Source organism: Spermophilus citellus (assembly GCF_964194105.1).
Source record: "Spermophilus citellus genome assembly, chromosome: 10".
In the NCBI taxonomy this organism is placed as follows: domain Eukaryota; kingdom Metazoa; phylum Chordata; class Mammalia; order Rodentia; family Sciuridae; genus Spermophilus; species Spermophilus citellus.
In genome coordinates this window covers 134,216,170-134,241,599 of record NC_138197.1, presented here as the reverse complement: position 1 = coordinate 134,241,599, position 25,430 = coordinate 134,216,170, and the positions used below count along the sequence as shown (strand labels likewise).

Sequence of the window (25,430 nt, the reverse complement as noted above, 5' to 3'; positions counted from 1 at the left end):
CCCTGCCCACTCGCCCTGCCAACCAACGTGCCTCGAAGGGCGTGGGGTGGCCACGTGCCAGGCACAGAGCAGAGGGTAGGCTGGTGTGGGGCAGCTCCACCCGGGGAGCAGGCGGGCACCCAACCTACCTTTCCCAGCCGCCTCTGCCAAAGCCAGCGGTGTGTCCCGTGGCCGACCGGCAGCACACGAGCATGCCAGTCCATGTCCCTCTGTGGGTATCCCTGGCACCTGGGCCCAGGAAGGCCTGCGCCTTGGGTGCTGCCCAGCTCTATGGACTTTGGCAGCCTTGGTCCGGAAGGGGCAGCAGCTTGGCTGGGCATGAGGGGCACTGAGAAAGGTTCTGTGGGAGATGACCAGCAGGTCAGGGTCCCAACAGGGTGACAAGACCCCAGGGTGCTACTCTGAAATGCTGGGGCCTGAACCCCTCTGAAAGGCCACCAGCTGCCCCCCTCTCAGACGTCAGAGGAGCAAGCCTGATTGCAGCCAGGAGCCTGGACGTGGCAGGGGACTGGGGCTCCTGGCACAGCCACTGTGGCCGGGGGTGGCCACGTCTCCTTCTGGTTTCCTGGAGCCACTCTTTGAAGGGGAAGCTGCTGCGAGGTCCTGCTCAGAGCTCTCCAGCTGTGTATGGAGGGAGCCTGGGACCTTGTGGGGACCCTCTTCAATCTCCCACAGTCCAAGGCATCTGCCCCTCTGCCTCGTGGGCGGGGCCACCCCAGGTCCCCCCCAGCTCTAAGGACTTTAGTGCCCACTCTCCCCTCATGGCCTCCTCGCAGGCCTGGCACTGTCACGCGCATGACACGCCCCCTATCTCCACCCCACCCGGCCTCCCTTGGACAGCACCCTGCCCGCTGCACCCTCCCGGCACACCCACCTCTCGGGCTTTCACACAGGACCCCTGCCCACCCCACCTCCCTCCCAGTAGGAACACACAGAAGACGGAAGCGGGGTGAGCCGACCTGCTACGACAGGGAGGGACCCTGGGCCTCCACAGGGAACTCGTCCAGCACAGAAGGACAGTACTGTGGGGTCTTCATGGATGTCCCTGCCACGGAGAGAGAGGGCCTGGGGAGCCAGAGTGGGCAGGGGCAGGAGGGAGTGAATGGGTGGAGTTCTCCCCTTGGAGTGAGGAGAGGTTTGGAGACGGAGGCCACTGAACTGCGTGCCCATCATTAAAGTGACAGATTTTACGTTACCGTGTTACCACATTTGCCGTTTGGGTTTATCAGTATAAGATGAACGGAGCCAAACGGCATGCCGAGATGGCCCACAGCCTCCTAACAGAAGCCACGCAAGGGGAACCCACTCGGAGCGCCACTTCTGCCCGTCGGTCAGCAGAGAGGAGCCTGCGGACACCAGTGCTGGGGAGGGCAGGTGGGCCCTGGTGGGCATGAGGACGATCCACACAGCCCACAGGAGGCCGCCCACAGCAGCCCTTGGGAGGACACGCGGACACCCATGCCCAGCGCTCCCACCGAGGGCAGCCGGGCTCCGGCTCAGGCTGAGGCACCAGAAGGCACCTGCGCGGCCATCACCTCCTGGGATGGGCAATGCGAGGTGGCCCCAGGCCTGGCTGAGCAACCCCTGCTTGCCCCGCGCCAGGCCCCAGGAGTATGACCTCAGGACAAGGCTTCCTAGCGGGAGCCCAGGACTGGCCGGTTCTGAATTACTATTTCATGGTCATGAACAGGTACAACTAGCGTGGGCTGACAGCAGGCAGGTGCCGGCCGCCGGCTCGGGCTTCTCCTCCCTGTGTTCTCCAAGGCAGAACCAGGCGGAATGCGGTGCTGCCCGGCTAAGACCAAGGGTGCTGCCGAGCCCGGCTCACATCTCAGTCCAGAGGCTGCGGCTGGAGGCTGACAAACCTGAGACCGGCCTGGGCAATCGGTGAGACCTATCTCAAATTTTAAAAAAAAGATTGGGGGTACAGCTCAGTGGCAGAGATCCCCTGGGTTCAACCCCCAATACTACAAAAGCCCTGAGGCACTGAGGCCAAACCACCTGCCCTGGTCCCCCTGGAGGCCCCTGGGCCTGCTTCTCCTTCAGGGTTGAATCTAGGGTGGGGATGTCCCTCCCAGCACCTCCTCCTCCAAGGAGGGGACACCAGCCCACAGTCTGACCTTGCCCAAGCCTCTCCATCATGCACCCCCTCCCTCAGCCACGCCCAGGGTGCCAAGCCCCCCCCAACATGTCACCCAGGACACTTCCTGCCTCACAGACTGGCTGGCACATCAGAGCTGCCCTAGACCACAGCCTGCCTTTCCTATGACCAGTCCACCCTCCAACCAGCCCCATGCCCCGGCAGGGTCCCTCTTGCTCTCTTTGCTGCCCCAGGAACCCACATTCTTCAAATAACCAACCTAGAGTGGCCAGTTCCAACACTGACCTTCCCCTGCTGGGACTCCCCGGTCCAAGAAACCCCGTGGTCCTGCATCCTACTCTCCAACCAGATCTGTACCAGACACCCCTGACCAGCCACCATCTGCTGACCCTCCAACCCACCCACCACCACCATACCCCACGGGGCCACAGCGCACCCCAGGGACAGGCCCTCTCCCTGTCATGGACTTGGCAGGTAACCCCCTGAAGGCAGGATCTGGAGCCAAGGCCTCAGGGCTCCTGCTCGTGAGCCCCTGGCCTGCTCACTGGGAGTCCTGGAGCCGGACAGTCCAGGCCCCCAACCGGACACTCCCCACTCGGCCACCGAGACCTGGCACAGCAGAGCACGGCAGTGGCTGGAGCAAGGTCCGGGGCACAGTCCCCACGCCAGTGCCCACCCGGCCAGAGCCCACCTCACCAACACCGAAGCACCACCTGCTAGAGGCCCCCCGCCCTGCACGTGCCCCATGCTGGCCACCACCTCAGAACCTCTGGCAGCACACTGCCCACAGGCACAGGCCACCTCTGGAGAGGGCCCTGGGCTGCATGAGCTGGGCAGACATCACGGGGGTGGCTGCACTGGTCAGGGCACCACGGTCTCCCACGCCTGTGCCCATGGTCTGCATGGTGCCAGCTCACAGCCTCGAGCTGGCTGGTGGCTGAGTGCAGCCCTGACTGAGGGTGGCTGGCCCTGGAGACCCCAGGCCACTGTCTCTTCTGACACACTGCCTCACACTCACCCCGATGGCAGGGCCGGAAGTCCAGGCCTCTGCCTAGGCCACACTTAGGGCAAGGCAGCTGTTGCAGCCCTGGCTGGACAGACAGATGGATGAACTGGCCTAGCTTAAGCCTCCGTGTGGGGTCCCCGACTCCCTGCCCCACCAAGCTCAGAAGCACATACTGGGGGGACAGATTCTTATTCCTGAGATGCTCAAAAGCTACCACTCCAGACTTAGGGCCACGGCCAGCCAGACAAGACAGCTCTGTGTCAGGACACGCCCTACTGTTCCACATCCCCTGTGCCCGGGACGCACCAAGCCAGGGCCCAGTCCATCCCCACCCAAACCCAGAGGACCAACCACGGCCTCCGAAAGCTGGGGACAGAGTCACCCTCCCAGGATGGGCAGCATGAGCGGGCAGCCAGGCTCCCAGGAGATGGTGCCAATAAATTATTAACCCTCTGCAGAGCAAGGCGCCGGCACCTCCCTATGATGAAGCATGAATAATACAGGGAGCCGGGAGCCGGTGATCACAAGCACACCTGGAAGGAAACCCGGGTTCAGGGCTGGGAGAAACACGCACCAGACCTGACGTGCACATGGGGGCATCCACAGCCGGCAGGAGACGGCTCTGGGCTGACGGGAGGACTGCGGTCCACCCGAGCACCACAGTGACCCAGGAAGACCAGGGGCCTGAGCGCTCACCCCGCCCCCAGGAAACCTGAGCTCCGGAGGGCAGACGACTCAGCACTGTTCCTGTCCAGGCCACAGGTCCAGCTGAGGCGCTCAGAGGCGACCTGCTGCCCGATGACAGGCTCCCTGTGACTGGCAGCACACACGGGGAGGAGGGCCCAGCCAGCAGTGGGGGTTGGTGACACGCCCTGGCATGGCCAGGCAGTCCAGCCAGGCGCCAGCAGCTTCCGGAAGGCCCCTGCCTGGCCCATGCGGCTGCTCCCAGGGGTCAGGTGGAGCCTGAGCACCCCCTCGGCACAAGGTGTGTGCCAACCACCCAGAGGAGCCAACGGGGAAGGCCGAGGAACACAGCTTGGGACACACCTTGGTGACGAACAGAAACCCAGGACAAGGCCCTGCAGTGCGCCCCGTGGGGGCGGAGGGGGCAGCAAGCTGAGATGAGAATCAGGCCGGACTTCTGTCTGGAGCCACCAGGGCAGGACAGGAGTCTGCCTACATCCACCCTTGCTGGGCCGCCCAAGGACAGGGCCAACCCAGCCCGCATGGAGGAACCGCAAGGACACATGGGTGGTGTACTCACAGGGTCTTTGAGCTCCTCGCTGTCGCGGGGCGAGGTCCGCGGTATCTTCAGGGGGAGCTCGTCTCCACACTCGGTGTCCGAGGCATTTGGAGACTCTGCTAGGTCAAGTAAGTCCTCTCTCTTGTGACCTCTGAACCTGATTTTGTCCAGCCTCCTGAGCATGTTCAGCACCGAGCGCCTCTGTCTCACCTGGACATGACGGGCGGGCTCCCTGGAAGAAAGGGGGGTGCAGTCACACCTGCTCTCAAGAAGCCCCTGCCCTCAGAGTGGACAGTCCAGCCTGCAGACCCCTACCTTGCTCCCACCAGGAAGGGCCAACTGTCACCCACCCAGGCCAGCCCAGCTGGCAGCTGAGAACCTCTGGCCACCTCCACCACAGCAAGGACCCTTGGCCTGAGCAGGGCAGGAGGAAAGCCAGGGGCCTTTGTGTCCAGATGAGCCAGGCTGGCCCACACAGCAGCCCCCGACTCAAGGGCAAGGCAAGGAGTGGCGCTGAGAGCAGGAGGGCCAACTTCTCTAAGGTCCTAACCAACCATCAGGAAGCGGGTGGACCCCCGGCTGCAGACGCCGGCCCACGTCTCTCCTTGGCCTGAAACCTTCCTGCTCTGGGCCTCACCTGCATGGAGACTCGGCGGGGGCCTCACCTCCTTAGAGAAGCCCTCCCAGTTTGGGCACCACCTTCACCTCAGATGCAGGGTGCTGGCCACCTTAGCTTCCTCCCTGTCCAGCCCGGGCAGCTGGCAGAAGCCCAGTGTGACAGCACATGGGCCTGATGCCCCGCCACACTGTGTGCTCTGTGCTGCACGAAGGACTGTGTAAATCCACACGTATATACACAAAGGGATTCGTGTGCCCTGGGGTGCCCACCTGCCACACCTCTGGCCCAAAAGAACCAGGAAGCCATGGCAACCGCAAACTCCAGGGGGCAGCAGGTGGCTATTCCCCACGTGCAGCCAGCCTCAGCCCCAGGCCTGCAGCAGGGCTGGCCCGGCAGGGAGGGCTCCGCAGCTCCAACCCCAGCGTCGGTCACACGGCTGCAGGGCCAGTGTCGCGTCAGGGCCAGCAAACTACTCTGACCCAGCGGCAGCAGAGGCCCGGTCCCCCCAGAGCGCGGGGCTCAGGTGCACCTGGGCTCCCAGCCCGTCTGCTGCTCGCGCCTCCCTGAGCAGAGGTCTTCCTTCTGGAACAGGAGCGGTCCTGCCAGGCGGAAGTGTCCTGGGACTCAGGCCGTTTCCACGTAGGGAGAGCGCCAGGTGGAAGCAGGATGGTCTCCGCCAAGCGCCCAGGTGGGAACAGCTTCCTGTTTGGGCAGCAGCAGGAAGTCCTCACGGAACTGTCACTATCCGCAGCCCTGACCAGCCCAAGCTCCTCCACGGCCCCCGGCATCATGGCCAGGCCAGGTGGGGACCTGGCATCATGGCCAGGCCAGGGTTAACCCAGTGGGGACCCCTGACCGAGCCTGGAGGTACCAGAACCTGCTGAGCCACGGGGCTGTTGAGGCGCATGGCGTCAGGGCAGGGGCTGGGGTGCTGCCAAGCAGACCAGTCCAGCTCACTGGGCACAACAGGCAGCTTGCCGCTGGCCCTGGTGTGGGACAAAGGAAATAGAATGTGCATGACCACTCCTGACGCCCAGTGTCCCCTGGGAGCCAGGGGAGCCCACCAGTGGGCGGTGCTGTGGGTGGGGCAGTGGCCACAGCTTGGAGGGTGGGGCTCATGCTGGCCACGTGGACAAATATCCCGTACAGGGACAGGGGATCCCAGGGGACCAAGGGACACTTAGGAAGGAGAGAACTCTCCTCAGCAAATCCTAGGGGACAGACAACGGTCTATATTAAGGACCGAAAAATAAAGTCACAAAGTGGAAAAGTCTAGAGGACAACCGGACAAATGTGAGAACCTACCTTTACTAAAAACAGAAAAGACGCACAGCGGGGGGGGGGGGGGGGGGACGCGAGCCGCTGGCGGGGAGACAGGACCTCAGCACCCACCAGGGGAGCCACCCCCGGGGCCGGTCCCCTCCAAGACAGAACCCTGGCCCCGGCCCCAGGTGCAGGGGGCATCTCAGGCGTGGCGATGCCCCTTGGGGACAGTGCATATGGCAACACTGAGCGACACCCTCACCACCGCCCAGCGCAACAAGCTGGTCACCAGGCGTGGAGGGGACCCGGGGCCAGGACCTGCACGGGACGGCGTTCGGGGGGTCCTCACAGCTCTCTAAGCACCTGCGCGGTTTCCTCCTGCAGAGCCGGGCCAGGCCAGCGCCCCCCCACAGCGCTGCAGCCCCCTGCGCTCTTCTAAACTGTCCATGACGGTAAACCTCAGAACGTAAGGTCCACCAACTCAGCCACTTTGGGGGTTGATTGAGCCCGGGGACGTGGAGTGCGTCCAGAACGTGCGGACACTTGGTCTTGAAAACTGAAACCTGAACGCTGGGTCCTGCCCAGGCCCGGGACCACAGACAGGGGTCACGTGCGGCAGCGCCGTTCGGGAAAGGCCGAGAACGCTCGGGCGGGGGCAGCACCAAGGAGGCGGAGGTCAGCCGGGTGGCGGGGCTGCGCAACCCTGGGCAGAGCAAGAGGCACACCAGCCTCCTGCCTCAGCCTCCTGCTCCCCAAGGGCCCTGCCTGGGGTTCTGGACTGGGCTGCCTGCCCTCTCAGTCTGGGCAAGCCCAGGAGGTGGCTGCAGTGGGAGAGGGGACAGAGGCAGCAGGGGGCCACAAGCAAGGTCAAGGGGACAAAGGCATCTGAATCCAACACACGCCTGTGACCCACTCGGCCTCACACCGGCCACCCCACGGGACTGGGCACGTGGGCCCGGGGAGGGCCACTGAAATGCAGCCCCCAGAGCCAGGCTCCTCCCAGCCCAGACCCGCCCACTCCTCAGAAGGATGGACTCTTCACGCTCTGTCTAGGAGGCCAGAGTCCAGGCCACCGACCCGGCCAGCAGGACAGTCCAGGCTGTGCTTCCCCACACCTGGCCTACACATGGCCCCCCGGCCACATCAGCACCCCGTGCCAGGCTCCTCAGTGTCCCACCTGACACCAGGACAACCTCGCTTGTCCCGGCACACCGGTGATGACCCAGTTTCCAAGTGTGGTGCACCCACAGGCTGCAGGTGGCGTGAGTTTGGGAGGAGGCTGCCCCAGCCAGAGCACCCGATGCTCAGGAGGAGAAACCCAGGCGGGTTCCTGGGTGCTGATGCTCCCGGGGCGGGACCTCAGATTCCACCTGTGACCCCAGAGCAGGGGCCTCCCCGCAGGCCAAGTCCTTCCTGGCTTCAGCCACACCCTGTGTCCTGCACGGCCCCTTCCCTGCCCCGCTACCCCGCCCGGGCCCTCGCGGCCCACCCAGCCTCCCCTCCTCCTGCTCACCACGCTCCCCTTGGCCACTGCGCCAAACTGCCACCAAGTGGAACCAGCTCCTTCCCCTGCTGGCTCCCCGCCTACCCCTGGGTTCTCAGGTGGCCCCGCCTCCCTCCTCAGAGGCCTCCCTGGGCTGCTCGGGACCTGACGGGGCTCCAGGAGACGCCCCTGGGGCCTACTGCCCCCAGGGGTCAGAGCTTTCCTCTGAGCCAGATGGCGGCCCCCAGCCCGCCTCCGGGGCCTTCACCTGGAAGCAGACGTGCCTGGACCCCCTTAGCTGCGGCGACGAGGACATGCTCCCAGTGACCACATGCCTGACACCCGCTTGAGACCACAGGCCCAGGGACGGGCATCTGCTCCTGGGCCTCCGCAGCCTGCCCGGGAGGGGGACTCAGCTGCCAGGACGCCCCAGCTCAGGCGGCAGCCTGCCAGGCTCCCACCCATTCACAGGAGCACCACAGCATGCTGAGCAGCCGGCACACAAAGGAGGCAGTGTCTGGGCCCTGGGCTTGGAACCACAGGCTTTGCTTCCCTTCCCGAGCCCAGGACTGAAAAAACCTGCCTGAGCCCCGCCCCTCCACTGCACCGCCCCCCAAGGTGGGCCCAGCAGCCACACGAGCCCACACCCTGCTCTGGGTGGCTCCTCCCCTGATCCCAGGGAACCACACCCACAGGCACCCACTCGCGCTCCCACCTGTGCCCTCGAGGGCTCAAGATGCCAGCAAGACCCACCTGCCTAGGCTCTTCCAGGTCTCAGTCCTCTGGGGAAAGTGGCCCTAAACGTCAAGGTCTGGGATCACAGACCCCCAGAAGGCCAGTCAACTGGGGCCGCCAGAGAGGGGGTGAGGACCAAGCAACCAGCAGGGTCTGTGGCTGTGCAAGGTGACCAGAGGACCAGGGCGCAGCAGGACGAGGGCCGGTCCTGCTCGACACCCGGGATTCCAGCCCACACCTGGGTGCCCCAGCCGCCCTGCAGGACAGGCCCAGGACCTGGCACCACGCACACAGCTCAGGCCAGCCAGTCCTGTCTCCCAGGCCGTGTGACCCCTGCGGCGCTGGGACCTGGGGTATGGCCCTTAGCCCACCCCCATCGGCCCTGGTCACTGGTGGCCACCTCCCCTGCCACATTCACCACTTGGTCCTGTAGTCTGGGCTGCGGGGAGACCTGGGTGTCATGTGCTGTCCACTCTGCACCCTCCTGGCCTCCACCAGCTTCCCACGGCCCATCAGCATGGCCCATCGCCTTCCCAGTCTGGACACCCTGCAGGAGGGACAAGAAGCCTGACCTGCCCATCTGCCCTGGCCGGCAGCCTTCACTGTGCACCAGGCGCCCGCGGAGACCTGAGCAACCCAGAGACGTGCCCAGCAGACAGACTGGCGTGACACAGACGCGTCTCGGGTGTCTCACACTGCGCTTGCTTTTGATCTTACCTAATGTTTACTTTGCCAACTCAGATGTTTGGGGACAGCCAGCTCAGGAGCTCCTGAGCTCAGCACTCGGCCAGGCCCAGCCGTGGCGCCCACACGTGGAGTGGGACTGTGATGCGCCACCTACCTGACTTCCGGCGGCAGCTCGGGGAGGGCCAGAGGCAGAGCCAGGAGCGAGGTGCAAGGGCTCCCAGTGGCCTGCAGGGGAAAGCAGCCCGGGAGGCAGAGGGGCACGTCCAAGGAACGCAGGGGCCACCCCTGCTCTCACTGCCCTTGTGACCAGGCCAGGTCCCCACGGGCGGTGCCAGGCCTCCCGGCCTTGGGGCGCTGCCTGGGCCACTGCCCCTGTCCAGGTCACTGCTTTCACCTGTGTTCCCCACCGCCTGCCACCTCAGTCCCACCACCCAGCTGGGGGGACCCACAGCCACCCCACATGTGGCCTCTCCTGTGCAGGGTGGAGGGGCGCCTTACCCTCATCGTGCCCCACACCACACGAGGTGGAGCGACACCTGTTCCACGGCCCTGAGGATCCACCCTGGGGGCTCCGGGTGGTCGCTTCACCTGTGGTCAGGGGCAGCAGGGCAGCCCTGGCCAGGCGACCTTGGCTGCATGACAGGACGGGAGCTTTCTCCACGCCCAGGGTCCCCAGCCACAGGATGTAACTGGGTTGCTGAGGCAGTGGCAGGGTGACGTGAAATGGGCCAGAGGGACCTGGTGGTGCACCTGGTGACGGAGCCGCCCCCAGAACAGTGACCAACCTGTACCGGCACCGTCATAGAACCACACTGGGCCCTGGGCTGGCACCACCCTGTGACGGCGAGAGAGGCAGGGGCGGCTCTGACGACAACGGCCCCTCACTCAGGCCCTAAGCAGAGACCCCCCAGGAAGGCCTGGGGGGGGGGGCTGCAGGGGCAGGAAGCAGGCCCAACACCCAAAACACCCACGGCCTCCGAGGGGCCCCGGGAAGCAGGAGCCACCTCAGGAAGTGCTCAGCAGCCCCTGGCCGCCCACCAGCCACAAGGCTCTGCGCACACCAGGCCACGCCCTCAGACCCTGTCCTCCGCGGTCCCCGCGAGCCGAGCGGGAGGTCTGCCTCCCTGAGCCACGTGCCCTGGCTGTACACGGGGAGGGCGCCTGGCGCAGCTGAGCCTCTGGTACCTGCAACACGCTGGGCACCCGGCCTCAGTCCGGCCCCCACAGCAGGGGTGTCCTGGGGACCCACCACTGTGCCTGCATTTCTCCAGCCTCTGTGCACCCCGGAGCCTGCTCAGGGCCAGACCACCTGACACCAGGAGGGAGCCTTCTCCCCGCAACTCAAATACCACCTGAATCTCAGTCAGAGCAAAGCAAGAAAACCAAGGTCACAATGACAAGGCCACCAGCACCCCACCCACAGGCAAAGCACAGGACCAAGGGCAAGGGAGACAAGCTCCTGCAACTGTCCATCTCCCTACACCTGGGCTCCCTCTGTCCTGGTCACAGTGCTGAGGGGGAAGGGCTGCTGTTAAACCAACTGACAGATGGGGAAACAGAGGCTGGGAGGCAGGGTGAGAGGAGCACGGCAAGGCAGGAAGAAGAAACAGCCTGGCTCTGAAGGCCCCAGTACTTCCCAGGCCTGGCTACGCGGAAAACACGGTCACCACAATAGTGTCACTGTGGTCCCCCTTTCTAAGCACATGGGGACACGGAGGTTCAGGGGTGGCAGATGAAGCCACTGCCAGGTGCAGAATGGAGTCCAGGGCTTTACTGCGCCTGTCACCTGCAAGGGCCATCCAGGGACCGAGCGAGGCCCAGCAGAGCTGTGGCGCACGGCACAGCACTCCTCGGCAGGCTCTGGCCTGGTTCCAGCCCCCCTGGGTGGGGCCAAGGTGGGGATAGGCCACAGCCACAAGGGACGGTATGGGGGCCTCAAAACCTCAAACACAATTCCTCTCGCCTCTGGATCGACCCCTACAGAACCGACACAGGTGCCCCAAAGACACGTGCACCCCCACATCCCCGGCTGCCCGTCACAGCAGCCCCAAGGGGCAGACGGCCCAGGCGTCCTCCTGCAGGTGAGGAACAGGCACAGTGGGGGGCAGACGGGCAATGAAAGGTCACTGGGCCAGAAAGCGGGGACTGGAGCCCTCTAGGACGCACAGACCAGGAGGACAGGGAGCCAGCAGAGTAAGCCAGCCACCAACGGACAGAGAGGGCGGGAGCTGGCGTCTCACAGGGTTTCAGGTGGAGAAGATGAAGTTCTGGAAGGGACGGTGGTGACAGCTGAGGGCCATGTGCCTGATGCCTCCGAGTGGCACATTTAGAAATGGGTAAGAGGCAAACTTGATGCCGTCTACCACGACTCAGTCTCGGGCCCTGGGTGCCCTCTGAGGCTGGTGGCTAATCTGAATTGTCAACTTGACTGGATTAAGAGAGGCCTAAGAGGCTTCGGTCTCCCTGGGGTGCTGCAGGCATGACTGGCAGGTGGGGCAGCGAACTGAAGGAGAGACCCTCCCCAGGTGTGGGCGGCACTGTCCAATAGGCTGGGGGCCTGGATGGTGGCCCTCCGTTGCCCGTCTGGCCCCCCCTGTGCCTGTTCCTCACCAGTTAAAGAACAAGGAGGCCCAGACCCGCTCGGCTCCTCTGGGCGGGCTCCTGATGGCTGCCCTTTCCTGAGGACTCAGACTCCAGCCCCTTCTCTCTTCCACAGCCGACTCTAACCAGCAGCTCTCGGGGAGTGTCCAGCCTCCTGTGCTGGACTGGCTGGCATCACTGACCCCTCTTGTCCTGAGGCTGCAGCTGCTGGGACCACGCAGCCACTGGTTCCTCAGCTCTGCAGCCTGCAACGGTCACTATGGGTGGACCAGCTGTCTGTCTGTCTGTCTATAGATGCTACGGGTCTGTTCCTCTAGAACCCCCTAATACAAAGGCCATCTGTAAACCCATCACAAGACCCTGAACGACCCACAGGAAGGTTCTAGAGAAAGACAAATGGAAAAAAAAATAGGGCAATCTGAAAGGCCAGATGCACAAGGGCTCGGGGCAGAGAGCCCTGGGGGGGGCCCAGAGCCCTGGGGCGGGCAGAGAGCCCTGGGGGGGCCCAGAGCCCTTGGGGGGCCCAGAGCCCTGGGGTGGGCAGAGAGCCCTGGGGGAGGGCAGAGAGCCCTGGGGGGTGCAGAGAGCCCTGGGGGGGCCCAGAGCCCTGGGGTAGGCTGAGAGCCCTGGGGGGGCAGAGAGCCCTGGGGGGGCAGAGAGCCCTGGGTGGGCACAGAGCCCTGGGGCGGGCAGAGAGCCCTGGGGGGGGGGCAGAGAGCCCTGAGGGGGCACAGAGCCCTGGGTGGGCAGAGAGCCCTGGGGGGCACAGAGCCCTGGGTGGGCAGAGAGCCCTGGGGGGCACAGAGCCCTGGGGGGGCACAGAGCCCTGGGTGGGCACAGAGCCCTGGGGGGCACAGAGCCCTGGGTGGGCAGAGAGCCCTGGGGGGCACAGAGCCCTGGGGCGGGCAGAGAGCCCTGGGACGGGCAGAGAGCCCTGGGGGGGCACAGAGCCCTGGGGCGGGCACAGAGCCCTGGGGCGGGCAGAGAGCCTTGGGGGGGCACAGAGCCTTGGGGGGGCACAGAGCCCTGGGGCAGGCACAGAGCCCTGAGGGGGTACAGAGCCCTGGGGTGGGCAGAGAGCCTTGGGGGGGCACAGAGCCCTGGGGCAGGCACAGAGCCCTGAGGGGGTACAGAGCCCTGGGGTGGGCAGAGAGCCTTGGGGGGGCACAGAGCCCTGGGGCAGGCATAGAGCCCTGGGGGGGCACAGAGCCCTGGGGGGGCCCAGAGCCCTGGGGGGGCACAGAGCCCTGGGGCAGGCACAGAGCCCTGGGGGGCACAGAGCCCTGGGGCGGGCAGAGAGCCCTGGGGGGGCCCAGAGCCCTGGGGGGGCAGAGAGCCCTGGGGGGGGCCCAGAGCCCTGGGGCAGGCACAGAGCCCTGGGGGGCACAGAGCCCTGGGGGGGGCAGAGAGCCCTGGGGGGGGCCCAGAGCCCTGGGGCGGGCAGCGCACACAGGCCAGGCCAGGCCCAGCTGTGATCAGCACATCTTAAACCAGGAGGGAGGAGGTACATGCTCGGCAAATGACGTGGGGACACTCGAAGCCCTCTGGAAAAGGACAGCCAGCTCCGCACCTCTCACCTTCACAGGATGAATTCAGATGAACCCAGGACGTGCATGGACGACAGTGGACGCTCCAGAGAGGCGGGGCAGGAGGGGCACGGGACGTGCTGGAACCCTGGGACGGCCCAGGGCTTTCCAGGAGAGACAGACGGGGAACGCGGAGAGAAGATGGGGAACGCAGAGAGAGACGGGAACGTGGAGACAGCTCACATGGAAGACAATCTCCTGCCAGGCACGGTGGCCACACCTGCAATCCCAGCAACTTGGGGAGGCTGAGGCAGGAGGATCATAAGTTCAAGGCCAGCCTCAGCAGCGTAGTGAGGTCCTGTCTCAAAATTTAAAAAAGGGCTGGGGATGTACCTTGCTGGTAAAGCACCTCTGGGTTCTAGGTTCAATTCCCAGAACCAAATAATTCAATAAATAAATTGAACTTCTAAATTAAATGTTTGAAAAAAAATAAGGATGTAAATAAAAACAACACTTCCTCTCTCGCCGAGAACCTCAGCTAATGCCTAAGCCAGCAGTTCTCAAAGTGTGGCCCAGGGGGCACTTCCAGGGGACCCACAAGGTCAGGTCTACCCTAGTGATAACCTAGAATGCTGTTCTCCAGGCTGCCACGGCGTCCCTTGATGAGGGAGCAGACACCTGGAGACTCCGGCAGAACCGGAGCTGGGGACAGATACGGAACGCCTGACCCTAGTCACTCTTTGTTTCGATAGTAATTCTTTAAATGCTAAAAACGAGCTCCGTATGTTGACGTTCATTCTTCAATAGATTAACATTTTAGTTTCTTCAGTTTAAATCTCTAACGTGGTAAATAGAAATGGACACAGGCCCGCAGGCAGCACTCGAGGGCTTCAAGGGGGCCAAGGCCAGTCCACATGGCGGTTCCAAGGACGAGCTGGGGACAGGCTCGGAGGCCTGACCACGGGTCACTCAATCCTCAGGGCACTCCTGGCCAGCCCACTAGTGACCTCTGATCACAACCCAGGCCTCTGGGCTGAAGCTGGGCTCTGGTGGGCAGCTGCGTCCAGGCACGCCCGAGACAGCACGTCAGGCCGGGGCAGGCTGAGGCAGGGGCCGGGAGGCAAGGGGACAGCACCTGTGAGAGGCAGCTAGGAGCTCCCCTCCTCCAGACTGCAGTCCCTCATGGCCTGACCCGTCTCTCTAACTTGGGGGGGCGTGTCCACTGCGTCATGGCCTTCCCTCCCCATGCAGCACCAAGCCGGCCACAGGTCACAGTCCAGGGCTCACAGGGGTGGGTCCACACAAGGCCCACGGCGCACCCTGGCTCACCCTCAGTGGATGTCACATGGAAGGAGGTCAAGCAGGGTGGGCTCAGGCCAGCGTCAGCAACTAGGCTTGAGGGTCCACAACACCCACTCCAAGGGCTGAGCTTGGGAGGGACAGGGACCCAAGGGTCGAGGCACCAGCAAGGTGGGCACTGGCCTGAACCCGAACGGGTGTGGTCCATGGGGAAGACAAGGGCCAGGGAAAGGGGCCAGTGCCGGGCCCCACCTGGCTGAGGACCACACCAGCCGGAGGCCATCAGTGCAAAGGCAGCTGAGGCTGGCAGGACACAGAGGGGTGCCAGGGGGCTCACACCTCTAGGAGGGGAGGTCACCACCACACCCAGCACAAGCAGGGGACAGGCACAGAGCAGCAGGACAGACGGTGAACCCACTCCTGACCAGCGCCCCAGGGACACGGCGCCCCACACAGTGTGTGACCTGAATCTCCACCCTCTTGGGACAGACGCACACCCTCCCTCCACCCACCTCATCCTCTCCCTCAGAGCAGAGGCAGAGCCCCAGAAAGGCCCTAGTGGCCGTCTCCTGGTCAGCATCAGGGCCATGCCATCTTCACACGGGGCAGGACACACCACGACCCTCCAAGCCCTGCCGCATCCCTTGGAAACCCTCAGCCTCTCAGACACACCCCTGGCCTGGAGCCAGCACTCTCCCCCGCCTCCCCCAGGGCCCTCCTGATCCCTCCTCTCAGCCACCGCTCAGAGCACCTGGGGGTCCACACCTGTGCTCGCCTGGACGCACCGGCCACCCTGCTCTGCAGCCCTCCACAGCTGTCTGCGACTTGGCGCCCAGAGGCGACCTGTCTAGGCCTCCACACCCAGCACCTCCTTCCTCTTTCAGTAATGACCAGCCCCGCTGCGAGGACAGCACTGACCATAGCTCTGCAGGTCAAACCACAGCCTTTATGGAAAAGGGACCTTGTGACCCCAGAGCCAAGAGCTGAGGCCATCCTGGGGCCCAGCCTGCAGACACAGGAGAAGCAGAAGGGAAATGGGTGGGCAGGAGGCCACCAGAAGGAAGATGAGGGCATAAGACCCTGGCCTGAGACCCCACACGGCTCCGCACCCAGCTCAGGGCCAAGCCGGAAAATGTCCCCTCTGCTCAAACAGTGTGACCTCCACACTTCCACACTAGGGCTCTGGGGAGACCCTGGATGATGGCCCAACATCCTGCCACCGAAAGAGGGTGACAGCTCAGGTCAAGCTGCTGGTAGCCCCCTCTCAACCAAGGGCACGCGCCCCCAGCCCTGGGAAATTGAGACGAAACCGCTCTCCAACAGGCACTCGGGAGAGTTCTGTGGCCCAAGGGCTTCTCCCTCCACAGGACCCTCTGGCCACCGTTTGTGAAGAGCAAGCCTTCCTGGTGGCTTCAAGGTAAGGCCAGACCTGCAGCCAGCCACCTCCCAGCCACTCAGCAGGAAGAAAAGCCACTGGTCACCAGGCACAGGACACTCAACTCAGTAGCAAGAGGCCCACAGAGAGAGGCCCCGATGGCCATCCCACAGAGGCAGCTAAACATCGAAGCACGCGCTGTGTCCAGCCGCAGCGAACGCAGCAGAGTCCACAGGCAGGTGGGGCTGCCGGACCGTGTGGGGCTGGTCTTGGGGATGTCTCAACCTCCACCTTCCACAGGGCACTGAGGGCCTCCCTCAGGAAAAGTGCACTCACTGGTCAATGCAGGTCACTGGGTGATTTAGTTCTCAAAGTGATGATAACATCCCAAAGTGCCACTGAGAAAACGCTGCCTGAGGGTTGACACCAAGAGCCAGGTCCCACAGGATCAGTGCTGTGCGGCCGCACACCCAGCCTGGGCACGCCCCGGCGGCTCACTGTGGACCCAGGCCCCGAGGTCACTGCGCTGTGCGAGGGATTCTGGCAAGGTCTACGACGTCCTGGTCTGCTGGCCCTGGAGCTCAGGCTCTGCCGCTGTGCAGACACTTTCCCGGGACCCCCATCCTACCCAGCACCCCGGCCTGCTCCAGAGGGCTGCCAAGCCCTGGTCAGTGACACCACAGGATGAGGCAGTGGCTCCTGTGCCCAGCATCAACCCCCTGCCCACCCCAGGACATGACTCTTTGGCCCACAGCTCCTCTTCTTTCAGCCCTGCAGGTGACAGAGGCAGTGTCCCCACAAGGCCTCGCCATCCCGTCTGCCCCCGCACGGGCAGTAACCGCCCCCCAAGGAGCACATCCTGCTCGGCGACCCCTCCCCGGCAGGTCCCCCGCTGCAGCCCAGTTGGTGCTGCTGCTGCCTTTACAATGGGCTCCTGCCGGTCAGACTCCCCCGCCCCAGGAGCAATCAAATCAATGACAGGTGGCGAAAGTCTCAAAGAGGAGGAGAGAAAGCAACTCAGAGGCTCCCAGTCAGGACCGCCCTGGACGGGGTCCTCGGCTTCCCATAACGGGGGTCCCCAGGCATAAGCTGACCACACGTCCCTCCCTCCTCCAGCAGCCTGACCCCCGACTCCTCTGCAGAGCAGCAAGACCCCCACACGTCTCGCTAGAACTGTCATTGAAGTCTCTCCCCAAACACCGCCAAGGTAACGGGTACAAAAACGGCTCCTGAAGGAGGTGGAAACAAGACCCGAATCCCGCCAACCCGCCCACCAGCCCGCGCTGCGTCTGTCCTAATTAAGACCATGCAGGGAAGTCACCTGCAAGGCAGCAGGGAGAGCCCTTGAAGCCCCGACTCACCACATCATCTCACTCCCTCGGCCCTCGGGCTCCAGACCTGTTTCTCTTAGGAAAACCCAGCCCCCTGAAGTCGCCGCAGAACGCTCCTCAGCACCTGCTCACTGCACCCCGCCAGGGTCTCCCCAGCCCAGCGCCACAGCACCCTGTGAGCTCCAAGCCCAGGCCAGAGCCTCTCCACAGCCTCCCAGCCAAGGGGCCCAGGGGCCTGGCGGCAGCCTCCCAAGAAGGCAGGGCTCAACAGGCAGGCGTGGGACCCGGCGTAACCAGATGAGCGGGTTGACAGGGTGAGAAGGGCGGTGCCAGTGAGACCATCTGGGACTTTAAAGTTCCGCCAAGATGGGGGCATCTCATGGCCAGTGGGAAAGCGCCCAAGGAGACACAGGAATTCTGCCCCGGGACATCCTCTCCGAATTCCAGGAGCTCCAGGTCAAAGGAAGACCCAAAGCCCTGGCCAGGTACACACTCCAGGGAGCCAGGAGGCACCCGCCTCCACCCTCCAGGAGAGGAGGGGACGGGAGACGCCCAAGTCAGGCTCACGTAGTCCTCTGCCTAACGTCCCAACTGCAGGCAGGGCCAGTGACATCTGTCATCCTGGCCACACACACACCTGTGCAAACTGATAGCATCGGCCTCGTAAGTGCCACTGACCAGACAGGGCTCCAAGCCCTGGGTGGCACCAGCTGGCGGCCAGAGCCCCCTCCCAGAGAGCAGCAGCTGGGCCCAGCTAGTGTGTGTCCTGGTGCTCTGCCAGGAAGAAGCAGCGAAGTCACACTGCAGAGTCAGGTGGCCCTCTGACCTGCCCAGGGCACCAACCTGCAACAAGCAACCCCAACAACGTGGCCATAGAGTGCATTTCAGTAAAGAAAACCCTGTCCAATGTGCCGGGTCAACACAGAGGACAGCGAGGGGCAGGCGGAGTGGGGCCCCCCAGCCAGTGGCTCTGTACACCTCCCTTGACCTAGGCCCCTCCCAGAAGCCCACCTCCCCAGCCTCCCTGGATGGGGGCAGGGCAATGTAGGGAAGGGGCTGGGTGGACAGCCAGGACCTGGAGGACCCGGCTGGCACCGCCACGAGGTCCTGGGCAAAGTGGGCCTCTCTTGCATCCAAGCCAGTGGCTGCCTGGCCGCGGGGCCAGGGTTGGAGATCTCTGCACATTCACGCTCCGGCCCCTGATAGACCTAACCCAAAAGCTGTTTTCCTGGTGGCTGGGAGGAGGGGTCAGGAGTGCCAGGGCAAAAAGAGAGGCCTCCCTCGCTGCGCCCAGGGCCTCCCCTCGCGACAGCTAAGCGCCTCCACGGGAGCCCGCGCTCCTCTCAGTACTGAGTCCTCCCGCCCTGGACCCAGTGCCCTAAAGACCCCAAGGCCCGGAACGCCACCTCACTTTCCAGATGCACAGCCTGCCCAAGGGCTACAAGATGGGGTCCTGTGGGCAGGGCCCGTCCTGGGAGGAAGCAAGGCAGGAAAAGGCCTCTACCTCCCAAAGCTGCCGAATTAAACACACCTCAATGGCCAGTCCTGCCACCTCCAAACCTGAGGCAAGGAGACCAGGGGGCAGGTTCTCACAGGTCCTGCAGGACACAGGACAAGTCTCTCTCTGGTTAGTTTTGGAGCCTGCCCTGGTGTCAGAGGAAGTGCCCCTTGTTTATCTCCATGTGCCCAAGTGTCGCTGAGACAGTCTGGACGCAGAGTGTGGCCATGTGCTGGGCGGGTACGGAGCCCCGCCTCCCCCACGGCTCTGCCCTGTGGGTGGACCAGGTGGTCTGCCGGCAGTGGGCACAGGAGAGCCCACAGTGAGTTGGCGTTTCACTCAGAGCAGCTACAGGAGCCTGAAGGTCCCAGGCCCTGGTGCGCAGGCAGCCAGCAGGTCACAGAGCAAGCCTGCTGCCCGGGAGGAGATGGCGGGCCCCTCCCAGCCAGTGCCCGCCCTGCCCCTTGCACCCCTGCATCTCCAGGCTCCGGACTTCCCCTTCACTCCAGCGACCTGCTGTCTTGCCAGGCCATGGCCAACCACAGCCTCCACCTCCAGCCCAGACTCCTGTCCCCAGCCAGGGCAAGCACCTCGAGTCCAAGCTCTGCTTGTCCCCCTGAACACCCACAATGACACTTCTCCACTCACCTGCACACCCAGGGTACCCAGCACTCCCTGCCTATGGCACTGATGCTCCTGCCTCTGCCCAGTTCTCCTCTGGCCACTGGCCTTCCCCCGGCGCCCTGGAACCCGCCCAGCCCCCACCCGTGTGCTTCCATACCTGCCCTGGCCCAGGATGTGCATCGCATCCCACCCACCCACCCCGTCTGATCAGACCACTGCTACCACGGCTCCTTCTGCAAAAAGGAGCAGGAGGAGGGCATGCGGGGCAGGCAGGGGGCTCCCCGGGCAAGCCTCAGGAGCTAGGACAGTGTAGCACTGGGCCAGAGAAAGGCGCACCCAGGGGAGACAGGGACATGGGACATGGCAGGTGGGAGGGAGCCCTAGGTGCAGGAGGCGGGAGGACCTCTGGGTAGAGGGTAGGGACCATCAGGGCCGTGTTTATTCTGATGGCAAGCTCTGGGCTGCCCTTTCCCTTAAAAATGACTCAATGAACAGACAAGACAGCCATGCTGGACCAACCACGGCAGCACACTGTGACCCAGGGTGGTGACATATCCTGTCCTACGCACCTGAGGTCCAAACCAGGTCCACCCTGCAAGTCTCTCTTCTGAGAGCCACCCCATGGTCACAGTAGCTCGGGTCCAGCAGGTGCCAGGGAAATACCCACTAAGTGGACAGGAACCACAGTCCCCTTCACACCAAGATGGCCTGCAGCAAAAGCAAGCCCTACCCAGCCAGAGGGGAGGCTGGAGGGAGAAAGCGCTGGCAGAGGAGACCCCAATTCACCCTGTGTCAGTAAGAGGTGCCCGTGCTGCCGGGAGAGGCCCTGCTGGCCCAGGAGCGTCAACAGGTCTCGGGCTACCTGAGCCGGCATGTTCCCTCAGGCACCTGCACCAGGGCAGGTTCGAGCAATTCCCCCTCCTGTTTTTGTTCAAATGCTTTCTTTTTGGAAACCCACATGGAGAGAGTTGCAATTTAGGTTACGTTGGTGAAGAAAAATGAGCGTGGAGTCTCTATCTTCTAATTATACAGAATTTAGGACAAAATATTCATGTGATTCTGAAATACTTGATAAGTAGGTCATAATAGGCTCGTTCTGTTGCCAAAATTCCTCACACGCAACACGACAGTGGACGCTCTGCACAGAGCTGGCCACCAACAGGCAGCCCTGGAGTGTGGGACACGGCGCCCGCCGGAGACCCCTGCTCCAGGGCTTTCCAAGTCAACTGCAGGGCTGGTCCCCATCGACCTGAGCCACAGAATTCAAAGCCATGGGATGGAATCTGGCTTCGGCAGGTGTGGAGGGACGCGGTGCCACCTGGCCTGCCACCGTCTGAATGGCAAGGACACCACAGAGGCTGAAGGAAGCCCGCCCAGCTGCGAAGGAGAGGTCCCCGGACGACGCAGATGAGCCATCTCCCTGCAGACCAGGGCGGGCAAGTCGCTCGACTATCTCTAATCCTCAGTTGAGTCGTCAGTTATTAAAACACACCGCCTAACCTAGGGGAACAACACTTACTTGTCAATTAAGTCGGCGGCTGGTGGCAGTGAGGCTGGCCCCTCCCCTGGAGCGTGGGTCCCTGCAGAGGTGGCCCCACCTGCGACGCAGAGCCAGCCAAGCCCGAGCCAGCCTGGGGCACAGCATGGGGGCGAGGGGCTGGCATCAACAGACTCTCCTCGGAAACACCTTGGTGCCCTCGACATCTGTGCCTGGCCCTCAGCCAAGTGTGGGGACACGGACATGAGGAGGCCCCTGCCCCGTGGAGCCTGAGGCTGAGCCAGGGGGTGGCAGCCACTCCAGTCCTCAGGGTGAGGCAGGCCCAACGTCCCATCATGGTCCCCAGCTGGCTGCAGAGCGTGGGGCGGGGCCGCAGGCTTCCCCAAGGGAGCCACCACCACTGTCCAGGCCCCCCTCGATTCAGGGTCTAAAGCTGGAGGCCCGAGTTCCTGATACAGCAGCAGTCATCAGTTTTTAAGCCCCCATGAGACAAGGCAAGATAAAGAGGGACCTCACGGTCCCACACTGCACCCCACTGCTGAGACGGGGGCATGGTGGGGAGGGAACTGGCTCCACCAGCCAGTCCGGGTTCTAGCCCTCTCCAGTTGGTTCTGGGACCCCTCCCAGGGAACCCTCGCTGATGCCTGTCCTCACCTGGCCGCTCTCCCTGCAGTGGCCGCTCTCCACCCCCTTGGTCCGGGCCCTGCCGTTCTCCACTCCCCCCACCAAGCCACCAAAGTGAGTCGAACACCAGGAACCAGAAAGCACCTAGCCTGGGTCACCCCCTCCTGAAGATGTTGCTCCTGGTCCACCCAGCCTCAGGTCAGCAGAGGCCTCGCCCACCCTGCACCTTCTGGGCTCTCTGCACAAGACCAGGTCTCCTGCTGTCTGGAAGACACAGGAGGCCAGCGTGGAAAGTCACCCTGAGTTCTCCCAATGGCCCAGCCAACGCCCACCAGGAAGAATCAGGCTCCAGGACCCCTGTATGTGTCCCCAGGGAACACCCCCAGGAAACCCAGCAAGTCGGCATGGGCGTGAACACTCACCCCCCACGGTCTCCAGCCTCCCTACCCGAGGCTGTGCTCAACGCCCACGGCTCAGCGACCCAGGGCAGCACAGGGCTTCCAACCTGCAGCCCCACCGCTCTCTGGCTATGTGGCCTCAGAGAAGGTCCTCCTCTCTATGAACCAGCCTCGCTAACATCAAGGATTCAAATGCGTTGATGGGGTCTCCCCCCTCAGTACACACCCTGCGCCACATACTGGGGAGTATCTTGGAAGGGCTCTGGGGAGCAGCTTGCGGGATCAGGTGGGGAGTCAACAGCAGTACAGAGGGGTGCTGAATGGGGGTCTCCAGAGGGCCGACGGAGGTGGGGCACCCAGGCTCCTGGAGCCATGGTCCAGGAGCTGCGGTGGGACCCTCGGGGGTGCACATGGCACAGGGTGGTCACCAGAAACCTGAGCCGTGGGCCACAAGCAGAGTTGGGATCCACCGAGGCCCCTGGGGGATAACTGAGAAGACAGCACTGGCCTTTGAAACACACACACCCAGGAGCCCGGGGGAGGGCGGGGCATGGCCCTGCAGAAAGCTGAAGGGGGACCTCAGACGCCCACTTCCTCATCTGCAAAGTGGGGACAGGGCCCTGTGCCGCCCTCCACACTCCTGTCCCCTGCAGGTGTCATGGGACACTCTGCCGACTCTCCTGGGGCCACCTTCAGGCAGCCCTCCCAGTGCCCCCTGCCAGCCCAGCCCCCACCCCGCCACCTGCCTTGGACCCCCTGAGTCAGAGACCCTGGCATCCAGGGCTCAGTGCCTTCAAGGAAGCTCCATGGCAGGCAGCTAGAGGGACAGGACATCTGGACAAGGTCTCCCAGCTCTGGAAGGCTCTCTCCCTGGAGCAACAGGGGTCCTGCTCCACCCAGCAGCCCCCAGGGCTGCCTCTGATCGTCACTGGCTGGGCAGCACCACAGACGCAGCCCATATGGCACAACAGCCCCAAGTGGTCACCATCAGGCGGGCACATCACACAACGACATCTGAGCACCTGGGAGCACGGATCTCGCTCTGGAGGGGAAGGGAGGAGGCTGGGAGAGGCTGGGTCACCAGCCCAGACCCCACAGTGACACGTGACTTGGAGGCAGGAAGGCTCTGGCTCTAGCCCAGCCAGGACCTCGTGGCTCTGCTAGCCCCGTCCAGCACCAGGCTCATGTCCACATCCCCAAGTGGGGGCTGGTCCAAGTGAGGTGGGGCTCCAGGGAGCCGGGCTGCGGGACCCCAGGGGTGAGAGAAGGGAGCTACGAGGGGCCTGGGGCAGACTCGGGCAGGAGTCCAGAGGAGAGGGCCGGGCAGCCTGCAGTGGAGGACACAGCCACCCAGCCCCATCTTAAGAGAGCCCATTCTCCAAATGCAGCCCCCGCCCAAGTGACCGCAGAAGACAGGGGCAGGGCCTTTTAAAAGCCTGGAAGAGGGGCTGGCCAGAGGCCATGTTCCCGTTCTCTTGTCTAACAGCCTGGCCAGCCCTGCCCGGCCCCAAAGACGTCAATAGAAAGAGGGCACTTGCCCCCAGCAGGCGTGTCCCTCACCAGCTGGCACACACTGACCTCCTGAGGCCTGCATGCCTCTGCCCTGGCCCCCAGGGCCCAGCCCACATGCTTCCCCAGCACCAAGGCGTCAAACCCCAGGCACAACAGATGGAGGAGGGGCAGACGGAGGGGCCCGGAGGGGATCTGAGTCCTGTCACCTGCTGACCTGAGGTTCCTGGGCGACCAGTGCAGGTGGGGATGCTGGGCGGCCACCAGGACTCCCAGGCCTGCCCCTCACTCCTCCCCACCCTGTCTGGCAGCAGGTGGGCTGTGACACAGTCCTAGATGTCCAGCGTAGAGGGGACGGCCCAGGGGGAGCTCCACCCGCCTGCCCTGCCTGAGCCTGACTGGACACCATGCTCCTGTCCGCTCCTCCTGTGCCCCACGGCCTCTGCCCCCTCCTGTGAGGAGAGTGAGGCTGCCACAGGGTGTGACCCTCAGGCCCTTGTCCCCACCCCCACCCTGCCACTGCCCAAGCTGCTGGCAGTTAGGGTTCACTTCCCCTACGCACACGTGGGCCATCCTCCTTTGATTCTCCCGCCACACCTGCACGGTGGCCACCCCTGCCCTGGGCCATCCCTCCCATCACTGTCCCCCCTGACAGCTGAGCTCAGGCCAGGGTGGAACGCTGTGAAGGGATCCCCTCCCCTGCTGTTGAACAACACGTCCCTTTCTTCCTGACCCCGCCTGAGGAGCGCCCGCCTGTGCTGCTCCAGGCCAGGACGGAGCCCCAGGGCCGGCCCCCGAGGGCCTCGTTCCACCCATCTGCCTCAGCCCTGGTGGCCTGGCTGCCCAGTGCAGGGTGACATGGGCCTACTCCGTTCTCCCTTGTCTGGCCCCTGACCATGCCCTCAGGTCAAACAGGAGAGTTGATACACAAGCCAACCATGAGGCCAGCACAGGACCCCAGCGGACACGTCCAGAGGGCTCTCAGGGGTGCACACAGCACAGGCAGCTCCCAAGCCCCAGGCAAGCGTCCCTCTGGACACTGGGCTTCCCGCAAGGCCTCCCCACCTCTGCCCCAGCACAGGAGCCTCAGCCCCACCTGCTGGATGGACCCGTGTCAACAACCCCACACCGGCTCTGTCTGCTCTGCCTCTGGCTCAGCTGAGAGGGCAGGCCCTGGCCAGAGCCTGGCCACCCTGTCAGGGCTGCCCAGAACAGGAGCAACCGGCTAAATAACAAACAGCTCACCGCCAGCAGCTGGTGGCCTTGGTGGCAGCTCCCAGGTGTCAGCTGTCCTTAAGGGGTCAGCTCTTCTAGAAAGGTCTGGGCTTTGTGACACTGAAGGTGTGTGTCTTCCTTCAACCAATCAGATCGCTTCAGAACTATAAATGCCACACTGCCTGCCCAGGGGCCATGGCTGGTGCACGTCCTCCTGACCTGTGGATCCCAAGCACCCCTGAGCGGCGGCCTCAGTCCCCTCCCTGGCTGTAGGCAGAGGATGGAGGCAGCGGGCCTCACCGTCCAGCCACACACACCTGGGCTGCTTTTCCAGGCAGCCATGCAGGAGTGCCCCACTCCACATGCCCTGGGCAGTTACTGGGCGGCAGGCAACTAGAGGGACAGGACATCTGGACAAGGTCTCCCAGCTCTGGAAGGCTCTCTCCCTGGAGCAACAGGGGTCCTGCTCCACCCAGCAGCCCCGGGGGCTGCCTCTGATAGTCACTGGCTGGGCAGCACCACAGACGCAGCCCATATGGCACAACAGCCCCAAGTGGTCACCATCAGGCGGGCACATCACACAACGACATCTGAGCACCTGGGAGCACGGACCTCGCTCTGGAGGGGAACGGAGGGTGTGACCCTCAGGCCCTTGTCCCCACTCAGGGAGCCCTCCCTGCCCCCCTGAGTCAGAGCCTCCCCATCCCAGAGCCCACAGCTCTCTCTACTTCCCACCTGACCAGGTCTTCCTCCCACCACGGGCTCTCCGAGGGCACAGGGACACAGAGCAGAACA

At 64.0% G+C, this 25,430-nt stretch overlaps 1 protein-coding gene across 4 annotated transcripts in view; it reads right to left on the bottom strand.

Moving 5' to 3' along the window:
• The window catches only part of GRAMD4 (GRAM domain containing 4), a 91,085-nt gene that overhangs the window by 42,796 nt on the left and 22,859 nt on the right, over window positions 1–25,430 (bottom strand). For 2 of the 4 annotated variants that reach the window (XM_081309240.1, XM_081309236.1), the window contains exon 2: window positions 4,372–4,582. In XM_081309240.1, coding sequence (XP_081165366.1) covers window positions 4,372–4,533 — 162 coding nt within the window. In that variant the 5' untranslated portion in view covers window positions 4,534–4,582. Of the gene's footprint in view, window positions 1–3,681; window positions 3,840–4,371; window positions 4,583–8,468; window positions 9,021–25,430 lie in introns of those variants that run through there. The other 2 variants (XM_081309237.1, XM_081309238.1) reach the window with 2 other exon arrangements.